This window comes from Podarcis filfolensis, assembly GCF_964270895.1.
Source record: "Podarcis filfolensis genome assembly, chromosome: 2".
Classification (NCBI taxonomy): Eukaryota; Metazoa; Chordata; class Lepidosauria; order Squamata; family Lacertidae; genus Podarcis; species Podarcis filfolensis.
The window spans coordinates 92964072-92986560 of record NC_139605.1 but is presented as its reverse complement, the minus strand read 5'-3'; the positions used below and the strand labels follow the sequence as shown (position 1 = coordinate 92986560).

General features: G+C 42.8%; 1 protein-coding gene across 1 annotated transcript in view; it reads right to left on the bottom strand.

Moving 5' to 3' along the window:
- Nucleotides 1–22489, bottom strand: part of FASN (fatty acid synthase) — a 65130-nt gene that overhangs the window by 31823 nt on the left and 10818 nt on the right. Inside the window, exons 2-13 of the mRNA XM_083597997.1 lie at nt 21861–22001; nt 19767–19919; nt 13661–13834; nt 13006–13206; nt 10724–10846; nt 9327–9442; nt 8555–8689; nt 6243–6702; nt 5409–5596; nt 3708–3897; nt 709–803; nt 75–209 (exon numbers count right to left, since the gene is read on the bottom strand). Of these exons, the coding sequence (XP_083454123.1) occupies nt 75–209; nt 709–803; nt 3708–3897; nt 5409–5596; nt 6243–6702; nt 8555–8689; nt 9327–9442; nt 10724–10846; nt 13006–13206; nt 13661–13834; nt 19767–19919; nt 21861–21987 (2097 nt within the window). The 5' untranslated portion in view covers nt 21988–22001. The remainder of the gene's footprint in view (nt 1–74; nt 210–708; nt 804–3707; nt 3898–5408; nt 5597–6242; nt 6703–8554; nt 8690–9326; nt 9443–10723; nt 10847–13005; nt 13207–13660; nt 13835–19766; nt 19920–21860; nt 22002–22489) is intronic.

Below are 22489 nucleotides of genomic sequence, written 5' to 3'. Positions count from 1 at the left end.
AGCAAAAAAGAATCACACCATACAATGCATGTGCAACCTTTCTGCCCCAGTGAGAAGCTATTTAGGAGCCTTACCTTCTTCAGGGCGCTAAGCAGCACTGGTGCGATGGACGCCATATAGTATGAGTGAAAAGCAACTCCTGCGCTGAGCACCTCTTTCGCAAATACACCTTCTGTTTTCAGCTTGGCTACAAATTTGGCCACAGAGTCCTAAGGAAAGCGGGAGGGAAATAGCATCGAACAGGTGTTAGAAGGGCCTGGTACACTGCAATAAGCCTCTGCCTGTGAAGCAACCATCATTCTCCATAACTCGCTCGTACATGGCTTATCCGACATTCCTAAGTGCATATGCAATAATATCCATTATATAAACCCGAATCCCCTGAACACTGTGGAACTCCAAGAACAAGAAATGGACAGCAGCTGGAAGGAGGTGAGTTTTGCATTCTGACTGGGATTTACCGGCCAAATCTTTAGATTCAGGCTGCTAGCGTTAACTTTATTCCTAGCCTTCATTTTCAGATGCAAGTGATAGCATTTCCTCTGGTGAGTTTGCTTTCATTCTCAATTCAATTTGACATTATTTAATCAGGTGCCTCTTCTTGACCTCCTGAGGTTTGGCCCGGGGAAAAATTCCAGTGATGAGGACACGTCATTCGATATCCTAAACATGTAGCAATTTAAGTATTGGTTCATACTAAGTTCTCACCTGAGGCCCTGAAACAGTGACAGTGTCTTCAGAGTTGTGACAGGCAGGGACCACTCCGGCAGGGCACTTACGTTTACACTCCTCCCACGTCAGACCTGTAAAAGACAGATTGCTTTGGATGAGTTCAGCCCTCTTAGGAGTAGTCATGAAGAAAGTTTTCCCTAAGAGCAAGTGAGGTAAAACAACTCCCAATTTCCTAGTGTCTTATTCCCCAGCTAGAACTAGACTGGACATTCCTTACAACCATTTCAGCTGCATAATACTTAGGGATGGGCAAATATATCAGTTTTCGTCTCTCTTAAAGGTAAAGGTAAAGGGACCCCTGACCATTAGGTCCAGTCGTGACCGACTCTGGGGTTGCGGCACTCATCTCGCGTTATTGGCCAAGGGAGCTGGTGTACAGCTTCTGGGTCATGTGGCCAGCATGACTAAGCTGCTTCTGGCGAACCAGAGCAGTGCACGGAAACACCATTTACCTTCCCGCCGGAGCGGTACCTATTTATCTACTTGCACTTTGACATGCTTTTGAACTGCTAGGTTGGCAGGAGCAGGGACCGAGCAACGGGAGCTCACCCTGTCGCGGGGATTCGAACCGCCGACCTTCTGATTGGCAAGACCTAGGCTCTGTGGTTTAGCCCACAGCGCCACCCGCGTCCCTCCTTAGTCTCTCTTAGTCTCTCATTTTTCCAATCATAAATTTGATTTTCCACTTCAGTTTGATTTTTTTTAAAGTCCTTATGAAAATTCATCCGCATTTTAGTGTTATTTTTTTCTTTAATTTTTTTTATTCCTCCGCAAAGCAATTCCCCCAAATATGTTATATGCATCTATATGCTCACTTAACCCTAGTATAAATATTTTTTAAAAAACACATACATTTAAGAGAAGTGTGAGTTTCAAAGGAAGGGTACGTTTTGGTTCAGAAATGGTTTTAGAAATTGTGACTGAGGTAAGTTCATCTGTAAGTGTGAACTGAATCCCTCATCACATTAGAGGAATTATGAGGACCAGGAATGATATTTTATATTATTTAAAATATTTACAGCCTGCCTTTCATTGCAATGTGGCACCATGGCAGGGTACAATAGTATAAATTAAAACCAATAACTACAATTATAAAACATAACAGATAAAATATATAGTAAAAACTACAGCAGAAACACCAGTACCAGTATGGTTTAAAAACAACAACAACAACAACAGGCAGCTAACCCACCCCACCCCCTATAAAGACCTGCTTGAACTGATGGGTTTTCAGTAAGTGCCAGAAACTCCTAAATGTTGGCACCAATCCTATTTCACAAGGGACGGATTAATACCATAGTTGGGGTGCCACCACAAAACAAGTCCTCTCCCTGGTTGCCACATACTAGATTTAACTTAGATGTGGAACAAGCAATGACAGAATCAGCTGCTGATCTCAACACACACATAGGTTCTTATGAAAGGATGTTTCTTCAGACAGCTAGATTGAATGTTGCCCAAATCTCACATCCTAATCCATAAACAAGTAGGTGTGCAGTGCAATGCTATGCATGTTCACTCAGAAGTACTGAGTCATAACTAAACGTGCACAGAATTACAGCTACATAAAGCACAATAATACTCAGAGGTTAGATGCTTAAAAATCAAGCTAATCTAGCAAAAGATCAAACCAACCATATGTTGGGTTGCACCCACAGCAGTGGGAGGTCCAGTCACAAACCTTTCCCCCTTGCAGTTAATACATTTCCAAAGCTACACAAAGCAAACTGAAACCAATGTGCAATATCAGTATAAAAACCTGCTGCATCCCCTCAAGGGCTCATAAACTGACCAACCTAGCAATCACTGCTGTCTGTATATGTAACAATATTTATCTGTAACTGAGCCTCTGAGGCTTAGGCATCAACACTTACCCTGTAGAACCTCACTAATTCCTTAGTGATGGAGCTACCACTATCATAATGGGTAAGGCTGATAGGAGCTGTAGTCCAGCAACATCAGGCAGGCATCATTTTGGCTACCCATGCAGATTATGGTCTGATTGATGCACATAAATTGTCCTTTTTATAAAACCTTCTGAGTGCGGGCTTCAATGAGATCTTGCTAAGGAGCTTCCTAAACTTTAGCAGATTTCATATAATCCTGTCTCTCAATCGCCCTCATAACAGTCTCTTCTAGGTCTACCTCTTACCAATTTTAAAATGAATACTTTATAAAGGAAATGTTCCATAGGGTATTTTGTTGAAATGTAGCTTTACTAGAGAGTCGTAATACTACCTTGTACTATGCATTAGGATAGTTTATAGTTATTGTCTACCATTTAGATAGTATAAAGAAGATGAATTGTTACGAGACAATTTTGCGACGCTTGAATTTCCTGTGTAAAAAAAAATGCTCTTATCTGATTTTACAATGTGCAATACCAACAGCACCTTGCTAATCCTAAATAAACTATGTAAGTAGGTGTAGGTACCAATCTGAAAAGAAAGAACCTTTGGGGCTCGCAGTAGCTCAGAAGTAGGGCAGATGTTTTGCATGCAGAAGATTCCAGAAGATCAAAGACATTGCCAGGTAGGGATGAGAGAGAAGCCTGACTGAAACCTTGGAGATTTTCTGCCAGTCCATATAGACATTACTAAGCTAGATGGACCAATTGTCTGACTCCTTATAAGCCAAGTGACTTATAATCAACCAGTTGTACATAACCAATTGTCAGACATATTATATATGCTCTGATGAATGCTTGCCTGCTTTTAAGCATCACAAATCCGGTCTACAGAATGTCCACTTGGAGGCCGATTAACGGCATGTAACAGCAACGAAACCTCAATCCGTAAAAACTCTGATATTTTTCTGAATTTTATCAAATATTGCCCAGGGTAAATAAATCCAGCCTCTTTAAACCTGCCCCATACTGCATTAAGGCAACTAGAGGAGAACAGTTCTGTGAAGTGAAGGTAAGATTAAAACAGATCATCTGACAAATAAATAATAGAGCACATCTAGTTACCTACCAACAGCAGCCATGCCTCCTGGTGGTAGCTTGGCCTCTTTGATGCATCGGCCCCTCCAATAGGCAGCAAGAACAGCTTCTTCGTGACTTAAGGAGTTATCTGCATAGCCACAGGCTAGCTCCCCAACCGAGTGACCAACAATTCCGTCAGGCTGCAAACCCATGGCCTTTAAAAGATCGATCTGTGCAATCTGGGGATTAGAAAATGGGCAGCAGTCTTTTATTTATGCCTTTGTGTGGAGTTCTCGCATGCCGCTTTCTATCAGTCAAAGCGGTCGGTTTTACATAAAAACAAGCAATGTGATTTGCAGAACTCATCTAATACAATTAAAAGCAACAGTAAAAAAGGACAATAAATGTTAAAATACAAAAATGGGGGGAGAGGAAGATGACAGGCTGAAAAAAAATGACTCTAAACATGGCCTTTGAAATCCTGAGAAATGAGGGGAGTTTTTACCATGTGCTGGAAGCCCCTCAGTGCCATAGCCATACAAAATTCCTTTTCACTCCTCCTCTACTGCCTTCTTCATTCTGCAACAGCACAATGCTTATGGGTCTGCTGAATAACTTATCCTATTCCTACACTTGCGGAAATCTTGCTTATCACTTGCTTTATGCAATCCACAGTCACATTCTGTTGCATCTCCTAGTAGGCCCACACACGCTGCTCATTCACCTCCTCTTTGCCCTCATGCTGCCCTCTGCTTCCTCCTTAGCGGGAGCCAAGCAGGCTCAAAATGTAGAACAGCATATGCAATCTTACCTTGGGGAGTTTGCCACATGATACATGAATCTTTTATTTGTTAATTATTACATTTATACCCCACCTTTCCTCCAAGGAGCTCTAGAGGCCTACAGTGTTTCTCCCCCTTACCATTTTATCCTCACAACAACCTGCTTAGGCCGAGGGAGAATGAGTGGCCCAATGTCACCCAGTGGGCTTCATGGCTGGGTAAAGATTCCAGGCCCAAATCTAATACTCTACTCACTACAAAACATTGTTCCCTGGAAACAGGAAATGCCTAATAGCATTGACCCTTAACTCGCATTTCTTTATTTTTTTTAAAAATCACATCTAGTGATTTTTCCTCCTCCCATCCGGCTTATTGAATGCCTGCTGTCAAAAAGGCATCTGTTGTTTTCCCTAGCTCTTTAGGAAAGTGCTGTTACGTGTACACAAAGATCCCATCACTAAATGTACTCAGCAGAAACATCCCCCTATTGTCACACTCAAATCCGGACACCCACTTAGCAGAACTTGTTGCTCTTGAGCAACAACAAAGAGCAAGACTCTGAGCTAACATCAAAACTTTTGTCTCTATGTGCCAACCTGCAGAATAATGGCAGCAGATAGTATGCCTATGCAGGTACAAGCAATCAGCATGGAGGCGTTGTAAAGGCTCACATCCTCACTCGGCCACCTTAAAACGGCTAAGGACAGGACAGCTCAGAAGGTGAAATGGGAGTGTTCAGAAATGCTCCTCTTTCCATTTTGCTTCCTCTACACAGTGCCAGAATAAAAGCAAAGCCTTTCGCATGGAAACTGGAGCCAGTTGCCAGTGATCCCGGGCTGAAAGGTGGGTTGCAAAGATGACAGTCTACATGATGTACATCACTAGAACTGATGAGGAAAACAGTGAGCCATCAGAAGAGTCCCTTTTCATGGGAGGCCCAAAGCAAAGGGAGAGACCTTCCTTCTTACCTGAATAGCAGCAAGTCCAACGAAAGCATTGACAGTGTCGTTAAAAGTGTTCTCATCCGTGCTCTGGAGTAGATCGGACACCTTCAGGCCCGTGTCTTTCAGAGCCTCATCTGAACGCAAGATGGATTGCCGGAAGAGATTGAGCTGCATCAGGCTAAGCCCCATTCCTTTCCACTGGGTGCCCATGCCTATGGGATGGAACAAGCAGAGGAGTACCTTTTAGTGCTGCTGGGTATGTGAAGAGCATGAGGATGTGACATTTTATTTTGACATTGAGAGTGGTGCTTCAGATGTAAAAGATATGAAACCCTTCAAGCCAGGGCTTTTTTTTCCAGCTGGAACTCAGTTCCAGCACCTCTCAGGTGGGCACCTTTGCCATTATAAGAGAACAACAGAGGTGTTCATGGTGAGTTCTCTCACCTCTTTTTCTAGAAAAACAGCACTGCTTCTAGCTAGCTAGAAGCATCATTTCATACTACCGGTGTGTATAGCTGCCTTTTACTGCCATTGGTTTATCTAGCTCAGTGTTGTTCATATCAACAAGGCTTCAGACAGGGAACATTCACAGCCATACTTGGGAGATCCTGGAGATCTGAACCTGGAACCCTCTGCATGCGAAGCGGATGCTCTGCCACTGAGCAGCGGGGCTTTCCTAAATCTCTCTCTCTTTCTATGTGTGTGTGTCTGTGCCTCCTATAATCGGTGTGAGCTACTCAGCTTTATGACTGTATTAAATAAATCATAAGGCTATTTGGCACGACATAAAACTTTGCAAAATTAGAAATCTAGGCTCAAACAAAAGGAGAGTACATGTGTGATTAGTATGCAATTTACCTGAGCAGATGTACCACAGGGGCCGCCCTGAGGACTGAGCATTCTGAACCTCCTTCACATCGCTCTCGCTGCCAATCAAGGTGTAGCCCCTATAAGGCATGGATGACACTGGTATCCCAGAGATATCATTGAGCATGCTCAGAAGTGCTGTGTGTTGCTGCAGATTTCTGCTCTGTTCTATTAACGTTTCTACTGCTTCTTGAGTCCTTCCACAAAACTGCACCAATCGTGGCAAATTATGAGTCTCCGGGGAGGATGATGTCTTCTCGTTGGGCTTCAGAATGACATGGGCATTTGAGCCTCCAAAGCCAAAGGAATTGATACCACAAAGGTGACCTTTTGTGGGGGTTGGTTTAGTAACGACTTGTACACGACCATCTTGTAAGGCAGGAATATCTGGATTTGGGGTGTTGTAGTGAATGTTGGGTGCCCACAGACCATGCTCTAAAGAGAGAACCACCTGAGAAATAGAGAACATAACAGTGCAGGCTAAGAACATTTTTCAATCATGCATATTTTGCATAGTTTGGGATAGAAACCTCAGATCCTCAGGAATCAAGTTTTACATTAGAAGATAATCATTGCAGTTCAATCTACTAATATAGAAACAGGACATGTATCCTCACTTAGCACCTTTTCTTGTGTCATATCTAATTATCAGACTAATCAATTCTTCAGAAGTTGGCAGGTCAGAATTATCTTCTACTGAGAATTTAAGGCTCAGAATGGTGAGGTAACTTGATAAATGCCTTGAAGCAAGTCAGAATGCTTGTCCAGAACCTGTTTCTCAAATTGTAGCTCCCACTCATCTAATCCCTAAATTTTGCTGTATTATACGTTGTGACACATTAATTATAGTTGATCGACTAGAGGTATTGGAGCTATGATCCTATCTGCTATGACCATTCCACACATTTTGCTTTCTCACCATCCAGCTATTCTTTCCCACTTTTCACAGGTTTCGTTCCTCTTCCTTTTAAAATGTGTGCTTTCTGACTGGCTCAGAACTGTACACACTGGTGTAAGCAAACGTGTTGATCAGGGATGCTGAAATGATGGGTGTCACGGGGCAAGTGTATTGTGAAAGAAATGCTGCCGCAGACAAAATCCACAGAGCTTCTATGAAACAATGCCATTGTGGTTTTGCACTGCAATGAGTCAAGGCTTTAGGCTTCAGAGACTGGCTATGCACACTTCATTGGGAATAAGCCCCATGTACTCAATGGAACTCACTTACAAGCAGATATGCAGAGGACTGTACTATTTGTGCCATCATTATTTTGCATAGCAATGAATGCACCACCAGGGCACATTTTCCTTTGACAGATGAATAAATATGACAGAAAATGGACAATTTATTTGCTGAGGCAAGCAAATGTTCTTGAGGTCACAAATCTCCACTGCAGCTGTTGCTTCCTATATCTGTCCCAGCTGCACTGAACCCTACAGCCACAAACACCATACAAAGCCAAAGAAAGACTCTTCAAGACGTATTTTCCCCTCCCTCCCCCCTTCTCTTCCCTCTGCTCACTACTTTATCACTCTCCTTTCATCCCAAGGGACCAAGTTGCACAGCTCTAACTCTGTGCATTGGTTTGGTTACAACAGGCACCCCCAAACTCAGCCCTGTTTTGGGGCTACAACTCCCATCATCCCTAGCTAACAGGACCAGTGGTCAGGGATGATGGGAGTTGTAGTCTCAAAACATCTGGAGGGCCGAGTTTGGGGATACCTGGCCCGCTCACTTCTAGCCTTTGAAGCCCCTAGCCATCATAAATATTAAAAATAATGACACACGGAAACAAAATAAGGCAGCCAAACCTTCCCCCAAAGAGTGAGTAGCTTGTTTACATAACCAGCTGATCTTAGAAGACTTGTTTTTTGAGGTCTAACCAGAACCAAAATATTTTTATTAATATTTACAGACATTTTAATGTTTTAATATGACAAAATCCAGATCAGTTACGCAGCAAAAAGATCTTTTAACAAATCACATCTCTTATTTACTTAAATTTGCAACTCAGTGTGTGTGTCACATTTTGGTCTGATGCCCATAAAAACAAGTTGTGAAACTTGGCATTTGATAATGCCAAAAGATTAACACTTAACTACATCTGAGACCTGCCCACCCCCCCTGAGCTTGAGGTCCATGCCAAGTGACCTTCTTACTTTCCCCTCCCCCACATTATTTGCCCTAATTACAATGGATAAATCTGAAGTCCCCCAACAGATTTTGATTCAACATCTCTCCCTCTCTCTCTCTCTCCTGCCCAACACAAACGAATGGACATCAACTTTTCTTTTCTTTTTACCTTTGCTAAAGCAGCAAGACCAGAAGCAGGTTCTGGGTGACCCATGTTAGATTTAGTTGATCCAACCAACAGTGGTGGTCGATCTGATTGGCAAAAGACGTTGACGATGCCGTTCACTTCCTGAGGATCTCCAACCTAGTAACGGAGAAAGACAGGAAGTTAGGAGGAGTTACTGGATAGATTTCAAGTCTGGTGAGCTCTGTCAGATTTTTTTCTGAACAGCTGTGTATGCAGGTGTACAACTAAATGTGGGGAAAGGAATACAATTCCTGCTGCCGCTGCTATGGTGACAGTAATGGCTGAGGCATTCTCATTAAAGTCCAGATCTGCCACCGCCTTGGCAGCCCCCACCCCCAACACCACCTGTACAGCACCCTGTTGGTGAACAGGAGGTGCTCCTGGTCTCCTCCCCACCCTTGTTCCTGATGTAGATCTTCATTCATCTCTTCTTCCCTGGAATGAGAGGGGCGAACGCCATTTTGCAGTTCGCCTCGGGGGCCAAAATGTCTTGGCCAGGCCTCCCCACACATGTTCACATGGAGGAATTTAACACTGTGAAAGCAGGGTGCAAACCCCAACGTTTCTGAAATATATTGAGAGGAATCATGGAGTGAGTGGAGATGAGAGGAGGTAACTTATTATATCCAGTGAAAGCGTCAAATAGGAAATTTAATTGCTCCCAAACAAACTACAATAATATAGAACTAAAAAAAAACTAGCGTTGAATGAAAGAAAAGAGAGACAGAACAGAGGAAATGGAGAGAGGGCAAACCTTGGTGCCTGTGCCATGAGCTTCTATATATTCCACTTCCTCAGGCTTAACCCCAGACTCCCTGTACAGGGAACTGACCAACTGCTGCTGCATCCATCCAGAGGGGAACGTTACACCTGAAGCAAAAAGAATGGTCAATTCCTGGATTCATACAAGGAAGTTATCCATATGTCTTCCTTTAGGTTGTGAACTAGATCTTGCTTTGGCAGAATTTGCCTCTAAGTGCAACATGTGCTGAATGAAGTGGTCAGAGGCCTAGTGGGCCTCTGCAAATCTGATCCCACATCCCAGACTTGTGAAGCAGGGCATCAGGGGGACACAACAGGCATGTGCCCGTCCAATCCAGCTGCTTAACCCCACTCGGGAAACTGCTCCTGTCTGTGAGCTTTGATTCAGGAAGTTTTCCAGTTCAGTCAGGGAATAAGGCTCTCCTAAGGTGCTTTGAACAAAGCACCACCTAGCTGCTATGTATTTTGAGGAGGATGCCACAAATTTCACATTGAGCATCCAACACTGTAAATTGCAAAGGCTACTTTCAGAAGCACCTTCCCCACCCCATCACCGCCAACACCCAAGAGAGCTGTGCTTTCCATGTGCTCCCTAGATGACACATGACTATACCGCATTCCAAAATCTAAGGAAAGGCAGACCCAGTCACTGGGACGCACCTTCGTTTTTCACAACAAAGGATATGGATTCATTCAGCTTTAAGTCAGAGACGCTGTCTCTTTAATGGATTGCTTGGGTCTAAGCTGAAGCACTCTGCTACAGAAGCCCACATGGGATGAAGAGGGACATATTATAAATGAGCTCACAGCATGTGCCTTGGCCACATAATAAGACCGGCTTTCCCAAGGAAATGGACAGATATGCGTGCCAGCAAACTGAACGCTGCTCAGCCTTCAGCCTTGCCCTTCCCTCCACACTTCAGGCACGCTATCTAGCCTTCCATATTTTTAACTGAATATCTGGGCATTTACACCAACTTTTGTTGTTGCTTCTCAAAAAGGATGTTGTTGGGTTGTTGTTTTTTAAGTGGAAAACGGCTTGGTAGGGAGGGGAAAGAGGAGATAAGCACCATGATGCACCATCAGATCTTAGAGAAGGGCAAGAACTGCGTGGCAGAGCGCATGCAATTCCTGGCAGCTCTAGGGAAAACCCCTTTCCGAAACCCTAGAGAGCTGCTGCCGGTCAGTGTTGACAATACTGCGCTACATGGACCAATGGTCTGACTTTGTATAAGCCAGCTTCCTATGTTCCTAATTGCAAAAAACAGTTAACACCCAAACTGAACAAGGTGAGACTATTCCCAACTCCACTGGGTTACATTCCATCATCTACCAGGATGCATCTTAGAATGTCGCAAGCTCCAGATATTAATTTTAAACAAATCTTACCTTGCTCCTTAAATCCATCGGTATTACACCCAGCATTGACTATGGTAGCGTAAACCCGTTTGGCTAGGGACTTCTTGGTCAGGAAAACAACTACAGCAGCTTCTGATCGGCAGTATCCATTCCCTGCAGAAATCCAGAGCCATGAGAAGCACCATCACCACCCCACATGTAATCCACTTTAGATAGTTGGGTTTCTAGCCATCCTTTCTCAAGGGTGCTGAGCAAGCGAAACGCAAAAGCCAGCATCAAATAGCACTTATTCATCTTTAAAATGGTTGGGCACTCAAATACCTCTCAACCTACTTATTTTGCGAAAAGGCATCAAGACAAAGCAGATTTTATTTTATTTGATTTGATTCATATACCACCCTTCATCATGAGCTCTCAGGGCGGTTCACAGAATATAGTAGCGTTACACAAGGCACATGCATTTATCCTGATTTGTTTGCAGGGAGATCAGACAGTGTTGCCTATTTGATAAGAACTCACTCCCATTTGACCGTGTGGAAGTTAGATGACGTTGCATCAAAGTAAGTGTTGTTATTCCTCACTTTCCAGAACACTTTCTTTATCATACAAAAATCTGATCTTTTGGGGAAGCAGGTTGTGCAATATAATTGTGCAACCTGAATTAGCCAGTATGTGACTGAATTCCACCTGAAAACGACAACAATCTGGAAGTGCCCAGAGAAGAAGCAGAAGGAAGGAAGTCCTATATCTTGTTTGTTTAGTTTTTAAGTATTTCATTTCAAGGTATTTAAAAACCACTTAATATTTTAAAAACTCCTGTGAGAACTACTTATAAAGCTCGTAATAGCTTTACTGATTACATCTCATTATAATGCTCTGTTCAAATAAATTTGAGCACTTGAACTACTTGAATCAATAAGGTTAGCAGAAGAAAACAAATTAAACAAATCATTGTCATATAAAATGTGGTAGTTTTAACAGTCTGTCTGTGTCTCACACTTTTCCTAGTTGTTCTTCTAAAGTAACTGTACTTCTGTTATTCATATAGATAGCTAGTGATATATTTATTCCAGTATTGTTTATTATTTTATGTGGATTTGAGGTATTTCCCCTGAAGTATTCTAACAAGCAGATTAAATGATTTAGAGAAAGTATCGCGGGTGTTAAACCACAGAGCCTAAGACTTGCCGATCAGAAGGTTGGCGGTTCGAATCCCCACAACGGGGTGAGCTCCCGTTGCTCGGTCCCTGCTCCTGCCAACCTAGCAGTTCAAAAGCACGTCAAAGTGCAAGTAGATAAATAGGTACCGCTCCGGCGGGAAGGTAAACGGCGTTTCCGTGCGCTGCTCTGGTTCGCCAGAAGCGGCTTAGTCATGCTGGCCACATGACCCGGAAGCTGTACGCCGGCTCCCTCGGCCAGTAAAGCGAGATGAGCACCGCAATCCCAGAGTTGCCCACAACTGGACCTTATGGTCAGGGGTCCCTTTACCTTTACCGTCCAATTAAGTTATAGATAAGATCTTCCCCAGCCAGTCAGTTAAAAAAAGGCCCATGTGTGTATTTATAATTTTCTAGCTAGTTAAAAGTCTTCCCACACACACATAGTGAAGAACCTGTTTTACTTAACTGCAACGTTCAAACTAGTACAAGATACCAATGATACATAACTTTGAAGATACTTTCATTTGAAAAGGAAAAAGAACAAGGTTGAGGTTACCTCACATTTCCTTGTTTCCTTTAAGACCTGCCTAGTATTATGTATTCATAATTTGGTTCCATTTTGCTGTGTTTTGTATGACATCACCCTCTAAGCTTCCCAGAAGTTATTTATTTATATCTGCCTAGTTTCTTATTAAAGAGCCAATCTTTTGGGAAAAGAACAGACTATTATTCTAAAATACTCCTGTACTTTGAGAACAAGCTGCCTTCCATGCCTGCTTGGTTCGGTTCAAGCTTGGTTTGTCTACGACCCACAAAGAAGCTCTTAGACAAAACAAAGCAATTAAAAGCAATTCATTATTGCAGAATAGCCTTGAAAGAACAGTGATGCCTTCTCTGTCTTTTCTGGAGACCAGTTAAACAGAAAGCTTATAAAAACAGAGAATGGAGAAAACGAAAACCAAACGGTTTAGCTACTGGAGGAGAACAAGCCATGCAACTGAACACTGCTGTTGTCAGTTCCGATATTTGTTATCCTGAAAAGAGCTGGGACTTCTTAATTTACCAAGAGAAGACCAAGATTTACACTCCCTCAAAAATGGGAGTGCTGCTGACTGCTTCCAAAATGGCCGAATATAAAAACAAACCCCTTACCTGAAGCATCAAAGGATTTGCAGGCACCCTCAGGACTAAGCATGCCAAGCTTCATGAACTGCACAGAAGTGTTGGGCTTCAGTACGAGATTGACTCCGCCTACAAGGGCTGAGTCGCATTGTCCACTGCGGATTGCTTTGTAAGCATTGTCCAGAGCAACGAGGCCAGAGGAACACGCTGTGTCGATGGACATACTTGGTCCTTTGGGAACGAAAACCATGAAAGAAAAAAGACAACAAGCCACCATCAGTTGTTTTGCCTTTTCAGCTTTCTTAAGGCCATAGTTTTTGTTCTCTTGGGGAACAAAACCTTTAAGATGTGATAACAGGAGAGGCTTCTGTTTACAGAGAGGAAAGTTAACTACGGTGGCACATTAATTCCAGCCCTGGTTTGACCCACACATGCCTACTCATAAAGAGTTTCAATACATTTGTCAAGTGCTGTGATTCTCAACAATGCCATAGTAATTCACCCATTAGAATTTGCAAAACATCCATCAAGAATATATGCTCTTTGTACTGAAGATTTCTGCAGCACTGTTATGGATCCCTGTTCACCTACATCACAAACTTTCCTGCATCTTCCCCTGTCTGACCAAACATCTGCCCTGCCATGAGATAATCGGTCCATTGGCCCTCCATAGATGCAAACTTACCTTTGAAATCAAAGAAGTATGAAATTCTGTTGGCAAACATAGCACGTTGACAGCCAGTCATACTGTACCCCAGCAACTGTTCAGGGTCTACGCTAAACGCTTCACCAGCTTCTGACCCACTCACACCAATCCACACTCCTGTGTCCGTGCCCCGAATGGAAGCTGGATTAATTCCTAAAAGGGGAGAAGGCCACCAAATGAAAGAAAATATTAGAAATATAATAAATATCATTGAATATTTGGAGGTGAGAAATGAAAAGCAGGGTGTGGAATGGTCAAAGGACTGATGAGGTCACTTGAAACATTTGGCACTTAAGTGCTTGGTCCATGAACCAAAGGGTAGGGGCAGAGAGGAAACACAACCCAGGGCATAGAAGTAGGGACAAGAAGGGGAGAAGGGCAGTTTATGTAAGATCTTAACTATTGTTGCTTGTAAGGAAAAGTGTGTATGATCACAGAACTCAGGCAACCATGGAACTCAGTCACATGATCCCTAAAGGTAAAGGTACCCCTGACCATTAGGCCCAGTCATGGCCGACTCTGGGGTTGCGGTGCTCATCTCGCTTTATTGACCGAGGGAGCCGACGTACAGCTTCCGGGTCATGTGGCCAGCATGACTAAGTCGCTTCTGGCGAACCAGAGCAGCACACAGAAATGCCGTTTACCTTCCCGCCGGAGTGGTACCTATTTATCTACTTGCACTTTGACATGCTTTTGAACTGCTAGGTTGACAGGAGCAGGGACCGAGCAATGGGAGCTCACCCCGTTGCGGGGATTCGAACTGCCGACCTTCTGATCGGCAAGTCCTAGGCTCTGTGGTTTAACCCACAGCGCCACCTGCGTCCCTCACATGATCCCTACCACATAGCTAATAGGATGTGGGCAAGGATGGTGGGAAGAAGCTCACAGGTGTTGTCATTCTGTGTCATCTCTCATGCTAAGCTAAATCAATGGTCCAGAAGCAAAAAGAAAAGACATGGAGAAGCAAAGTGGCTGCAAGGTCCTCTCTGGGACACCCAACATTTGTGTGTCCTCACTAAGCCAAGGTTTGGTTTAGTGTATCATATGAACCAGGCTATTATATTACTGAAATAGGTGCATTGACTTTCTTTTTCCTGTTTGCAATCTTTCTGATTGAAAGTGGTATATAAATACTTGGAATCTTAAAAAAAACCCTCAACTTTATAAACATGGTCCTTCCCTCACGACCTTTTGAGTATAAAGTTTTCTTGGCAGAAATGACCCGAAGCAAAGAGACGGGCAAAAATTACAACTTTACCCCACATTGTTTCCTGAAATATGCAGTGAATTGCTGAACGGGTGGTGGGGTGGGGAGTATATTAAATGGGAAATGTGTTCAAAGAGCACAAGACAACAAGCCAATGCATGCTGCCCCTGCTGATTATAAAAAATGCTGGCGAACGTGATCCTCTTTCTCTCTAAAGCAGATTATGACTCCCATTTGTGACATATAGGAGAAAATGTGTGAAATGAACCTAATTCTTAAGATAATTGAATCTTATTTTATTTTTTGTAGGAAGCATTGAAGCTTGCAAGAAAAGGAACCAGCATATAAACATTATATGGAAACCCAGCCAGATATGGGCAGGATATAAACAAAACAAAACAAAACAAAACAAAACAAAAATAATTAACAGAACATAGAATAAGAACATAGGCCCACCAATGCATCTCAACTTAGCTTCCTAAAAAATGGAAGAGTGTTGTCTCTGCCAGCCATGAGATTTCAAAAAGTTTTATCTAAACTTGCCACTTTATCGGAAACTCTAATGTCTCCATTTTACACCAATGAGCAGGAAGGCTTCATTTGGAGGACATAGCAAAAGAGGTTGGAAAACGTGTCTTCAAGAGATCCCAGGAGCTCTGTCAGAGAGGGACGTGTCAGCTGTGGACACATTTCCTAACACGTCTTTTCAACACTGCTACCTGTTGTTACTGATACCAGTTATTAGTTTTGCTAATACTTTTGTATAATCTTTCTTTCACTGTCAAAATTGCAAGAAGCATGTTGCAACGGGAACTTTGCAAAGGTGTGACACTAATTTCAAAAGACATAGAAATGTCAAGGCCTTAACAACGGTGGTTTCATCATTTAGTTCCAAGGTAAGTTTATCAAAATGCATGGTCATGGTGTTCTGACAAACAATAGAAGCTAGATCTCTCGGCAAAGGCCTGGATTTAACTAAACTGCTGCACTTAGCAGAAGCCAGTGCAAGGGCTCCCACTAGCACAACAGGGTTTCCTCCCCTCTTCCCCCTAATTTGCTCCAATGGATCATGTACACCCCAGAAAAGCACATGGAGGGGGGCTTCCGGAGGCGGCGCCAATGGCAATGGCGGTCTCCTTCTAATCTGGAGGGAGAAGCTCCGCGGAAAGTGGGTCTGTCCGCTACGGCGAAGCGGAGACCCTTTTGAAAATCACAGGCAGGGGAAGCCTGTGAACGTGGGACTCGGCGGGCACCCTTAGCGCCCCCCGAATTGGCGAAGGAACCCCACAAGGGCCTCCGGAGCGTAACGGGAGCTTGGCGCGGTGCTGAGAGTCAATTGCTCCTTCCGTGGGGTGAAGCCGCACAGCTGTTGCCGGAGAGCGCTGACCTTTTTCCTGTGACAATTCGGCTGCTAAACAACTACCCGTGAGTAGGTGAAGCTTAAGAAATTGGGACTAAAGGAAGAAAAAAGGGATTAATTTGGCACTGAAGCGGGAAGGCGTAAACAGGAAGTCCGCCTTCTGTTTCTGTACACAGATCAAAGCAAAGACGCTTCTAAGCTAAGACCTGGAGAGCGGTGCTTTTAAAGCTCTAAATCTGAACGTTAAAGTGAAAGAACACCCCCCCCCCAGGTTAGTGGAGAGGGGGGGGAAGAGGGAAAAGTGACTTTATTTCTTCTGGGAAAAATAGAGACAATTATTTAACTCCTGGGAACGGACTGCCAGGTTCACTAGAACTGTTGCATTGAGAGTCGCACTATTTATAGACATTGTAACTTTTTAATGGTTAACTCTGCAAAGGAGATACTTGTTGAAGGTCTTCTCTGGACTTGAAACTGTTGCTTGTTTTTTTTTTTTTTTTTGAGGGGACTTAAGAAAGTTGGAAAAGATTCTTTATTGTAACTTTAATGACTGCTACAGTGTCCCCCTAGAGGAACATTGAAGCTGTACACCCAGCTGGGGGATTTTTCCACTCTGGACTTTGGGGGTTTTCCACGGCAAGATTTGACCGTGGGACCGACCTTGATTCATAGACAAAAGTGTGATGACAGATAGGACAACAAGATCGGGCAAGGCCAGAGTGCAGCAGCCCAGTATAGTTTCCTAGCAACGCAGATCATCTGTTCCCGGCCCTCCTGTGACACAGGGGGAAGATTTTGCACAAGCTGAGTCAAAAGGAATGGCTTCAGAAGGGGATTTTACTTCTATGTTAAATAAAATTTATGAAAAATTGGAAGGCCTAAGCAAACAAGTTACGGAACAATCAACTAAAATAGATAATCTGGGACAGAAGGTGAACTCCAATACAGAATCTATTGAAAAATTGCTGGAAGAATCTGCGTCTAATCGAAAAATAGCTGAGGAAGCAAAAGAAAAAGCAGTGCCTGTAGAGGAAGAAATAAAACCTATGCGTAAACAGATTGGGGATCATCAGTCACTTCTGTCTATGATTGAACTGAGGGAGAAACAGACTAATCTGAGGATCAGGGCAGTACCGGAACTTGAAAAAGATAACTTAAGTGACTATCTTACGCAGGAATTTGGAAAATTTTGGAATTTGGAGCTGGAGAAAGACTTTAAGATAGTAAGTGCGTTCAGACTTGGAAGAGGAGGGAGAAAAAACAGGGTGAGAGACTGTTTGGTTACCCTCCGAACGAAAGAAGAGAGAGATAAAATACTGAGTGCGCACTTCCAGAAGACTTTGGAGATTAACGACTCGAGAGTGGAGATTTTTAAGGATATACCGAAACATCTATTGGATCTTAGAACTAACTACGGAGATCTGGTGGCCCTACTGAGAAGAAACAGAATTGCTTTTAGGTGGGAATTCCCCCAGGGACTATCTTTTACCTTTAAAGGGAAAAAGTTCAAAATAAGATCAGTGGAAGATAAGGAAAAAAATTTGAGAGACCACGAAGAAGACCTGCAAAAAGAAGTACTAGAAGAGCTAAGAGCTTTAAGATCAGGAGTACTAGACATAGCACCACCACCTTTGGGACTGGACAAACAAAAAAAAGTGATACCACCGTCAGAACAAGAAGAACTTTTGGGAGCAGTTGGAGGAAAATAGAATAACCATATCATGTCTCTGCAATTATTAAGTTGGAATATTCATGGATTTAATTCCCCGGAGAAGAGGAAGAAAGTCTTTCATTTATTGAAAAAGGAACAATTGGACTTAATTTGTTTACAGGAAACTCATGTGATAAGGCTTCACAGGAAAGTACTGATTAATAAAAGATTGGGTCAAGAGTTTATTTCATCGGATAAGGTTAAAAAGAGAGGAGTTGTTATTTATGCCAAAGAGAGCCTGTCACCGAAATTTGTTTTTAAAGATGAACAAGGAAGATTTGTGGCAATTGAGATTCAATCACAAGGAGAAAAATTTTTGATTGTAGGAGTTTCTGCACCAAATGAGGGGAAATCTGAATTCTTCAGGAAATTGCATGAGACATTGCTTGACTACATGGACTATAACATTATCTTGATGGGAGATATGAATGGAGTGGTATCTACAAATATGGATAAGTCGCAGAGACAGGTTGTAACTAAAGATGGCAGACTACCAAAAACCTTTTTTGAACTGACTGACAATATGGACTTGATTGACATTTGGAGAACCAAGAACCCCCTTGGAAGAGAGGGAACATTCTTCTCTGAAGCCAACATGACATGGACAAGAATTGACCAAATATGGATAACTAGAGGACTGGCACCTGAGACTTGAAAAGTGGAAATTTGCCCAAAAACTTGCTCCGACCATAATGCTGTGAAGATGGAGATGAAACTAACACCAATCGGTTCCTTCAGATGGAGGATGAATGACACCTTATTTAGAGATCAAGAGGTTACCAAGAAGGTCCAAAAAATCTTGAGAGATTACTTTGAGATAAATTTGAATACCACGGTTGAAAAAAGAGTAATCTGGGACGCAAGCAAAGCGGTCATGAGAGGGTTTCTGATTCAACAGAATGCAATAAAGAAGAGAATTCAAAATGAGAAAAAAGATAAAATCTTGGAAAAAAATAAAAGAAGGAGAGAAGAAATTAAGAGCGAAACCAAAGTCGCAAGAGATTCTGAGAGAAATAAAGCTATATCAAGTACAATACATGAAAATGATAAATCAGGAAGTAGAATGGAAAATTAAGCAGATGAGACAAAAGACATTTGAATCGGCTAATAAATGCGGGAAACTGCTAGCCTGGCAGATGAAAAAAAGACAAAAATTAAACACCATTACAAATTTGGATGTGGAAGGAAAGAACATACAGAATCCATTGGAGATTAGAAAGTGCTTCCAGAGATATTTTAAACAACTATACACACAAGGGCCACAGAAAGAGACTGATTTAGACCAATTTTTAAGAATAAATGGATTACCAAAAATAAGAAAATAAGAAGAAAATAAGATAATGTTGAATCACAAAATTACAGAACAGGAGGTTGAAGGTGCCATCCAGAACATGCAGTTGGGTAAATCTCCAGGGCTGGATGGTCTTACCTCCAAATACTATAGATCTCTGAAAGACTGGTTAATTCAGCCACTAAAGGAGGTCTGTAATGAAATTTTGGAGGGGAAAAAGGCGCCAGAGTCGTGGAAGGAAGCTTACATTACACTTATACCAAAAACTGAGTCTGAAAAGACACAACTTAAGAACTACCGCCCCATATCCCTGCTTAATGTGGATTACAAAATTTTTGCTGATATCTTGGCTAATAGATTAAAAAAGGTATTAGTTGAAGAGATACATAAAGATCAAGCCGGCTTTCTCCCAGGTAGACATTTGTCTGACAATACGAGGAATATAATTAACATTTTGGAGATTGATTTGCATGTAACTAGAGCTTTTGGAGCAGAATTCTAGAACTCTTTGCTCACCGCCATCTAAAATGGCCTCGTACGAGACTTCCAGTAGCAGTCGGAGCTGAGGGTCCATCGTGTGAGCTTGCTTTGGGTGAACTCCAAAAAAGGAGGCATCAAACTTGCTGATGTCCTTGAGCTTCCCATTTCTCCTGGGCAGTCCGTAAAGTCCTGAAATTTCAAAAGAAGAAAGAAAATTTACATCACGTCTTCTGTGATTAGGAATTGTATCTTGGTTGTGCTAATAATAATAATAATAATAATAATAATAATAATAATAATTTATTTATACCCCACCCATCTGGCTGAGTTTCCCCAGCCACTCTGGGCAGCTTCCAATTGAATGTTAAAAAAATACGGCATTAAATATTTAAAACGTCCCTAAACAGGGCTGCCTTCAGATGTCTTTTAAAGATAAGATAGCTACTTATTTCCTTCACATCTGGTGGTAGGATGTTCCACAGGGCGGGCGCCACTACCGAGAAGGCCCTTTGTCTGGTTCCCTGTAACCTCACTTCTCGCAATGAGGGAACCGCCAGAAGGCCCTCGGCGCTGGGACTCAGTGTCCTGGCTGAACGATGGGGGTGGAGATGCTCCTTCAGATATACAGGACCAAGGCCGTTTATTATGTATGACACTGCTATTTCTACATCACTTCTTCTGTGATTAGAAATTGCATCTTGATTGTGCTTATTATGTATGCCACTGCTATTTCTATTTCTATTTGCTATTGCACAAAACTTCTTGCAGAGTTGCTTATATCATCTGGAGAGTTTGCAAAAGCACCATAGTTTAATTAGGTGTTTTTTTGGTAAAGGCAGACATCATGGAACTTATTTTCCTATTCTCCGAGCTTGTATGTGTTATTTGCTTTCTATTTATACAGGGGGGAAAGCCGGACAAAGATTTGGTTGGATTAATTTAGAACAGTGGTTCCCAACCTTTTTTTGGCCATGCCCCACCTAAGCATCTCTAAAATCCTTATTGCCCCCCACCCCCATGACATATAATTCTTATTAATCAAAAGGTGAACTCCTATTTATGTGGAGGAAGCGTAAAAGGCCATTGACTGTTAGTAACTCATTCTCGAATTGCTCCTCTTAAAAATCAAATTGCCCCCCTGTGGGGCGTGTGCCCCACGTTGGGAACCATGGATTTAGATGGATTCAACCTCTGAGGCAGAAGGATTGAACAGAGTGGTTCCTGTTCCTTAAAGGTCATACAACTCAATGACCCTTAGAGTTCATTCTTTCCAATGTTTCTGTTTCTCCTGACAACAACTTATAATTTGTATCCCACCCATCAGACTGGGTTGCCTCAGCTACTCTGTGCGGCTTGCAGCATACAGTGGTACCTCGGGTTAAGTAATTCATTCATTCCGGAGGTCCGTTTTTAACCTGAAACTGTTCTTAACCTGAAGCACCACTTTAGCTAATGGGGCCTCCTGCTGCTGCTGTGCCACCGCTGCACGATTTCTGTTCTCATCCTGAGGTAAAGTTCTTAACCCGAGGTGCTATTTCTGGGTTAGCGGAGTCTCTAACCTGAAGCGTCTGTAACCTGAAGCGTCTGTAACCTGAGGTACCACTGTATATAGGTAAAGGTAAAGGGATCCCTGACTGTTAAGTCCAGTTGTGGCCGACTCTGGGGTTGCAGCGCTCATCTCGCTTTAATGTCCGAGGGAGCCAGTGTTTGTCTGCAGACAGCTTCCGGGTCATGTGGCCTGCATAACTAAGCCGCTTCTGGCAAACCAGAGCAGCGTACGGAAACGCCGTTTACCTTCCCACCGGAGCAGTACCTATTTATCTACTTGCACTTTGACGTGCTTTCAAACTGCTAGGTTGGCAGGAGCAGGGACCGAACAATGGGAGCTCACCCCGTCGTGGGGATTCGAACTGCCGACCTTCTGATTGGCAAGCCCTAGGCTCAGTGGTTTAGACCACAGCGCCACCTGTGTCCCTTCCAGCATATATAAAGCATAGTAAAACATTAAACTTTAAAAAGCTTTCCCATATAGGGCTGCCTTCAGATGTTATACTCCTTAACATCTGATGGGAGGGCATCCCACAGGGAGGGTGCCACTACCAAGAAGGCCATCAAGATCACTAGACCTACCTGGTTTCCATCTCCGGTCATCTTCTGTAACCATGTCCACTCCATTAATCAAATTTTCCCAAAACTCTTGCAAGTTTTCTGATTCTGGCAGCTTCCCTGCTATGCCTGCAATCACCACTTCCTCCATCTCTCAACTTGTCTCTAGACAGCAAGTGGAGAAAAGAAAAATCAGGCCTATGCAGCAATAATGAATCACACAAGAAAATTACAATGCACTTGTTAATAAAACAGATATATAATTACCAGTGAAACACCGGGCAGATTAATTTCATATATTTTTGAGCAGCAGATCAGATTCTTTTAAAGATATACCTGTAGAACAGACCACATGAGAGCTATTTTATGGGCAGATGTGGTCTTTTATATACCAGCGGGCTTGGAGATCCTGGATGCAAGTGCTGAACTCTAAGTAACTCAATAAACAGCAAGGAACAAAAACTTCTGGAAAGCTATTGGTGCAACAACACAGTGAGTGAAATTATTCAAATAGAGATAGAAGAAGGCTTTAGCCTAAGGAGTTCGCGATTAATAACATCTAATTCCATACCATGGGTGGAACCCAACGTAGCACTACGGCAATTTTCCTACCTGTACAATGATTTCTATCTGTGCAGCTGAACATTCTCTCC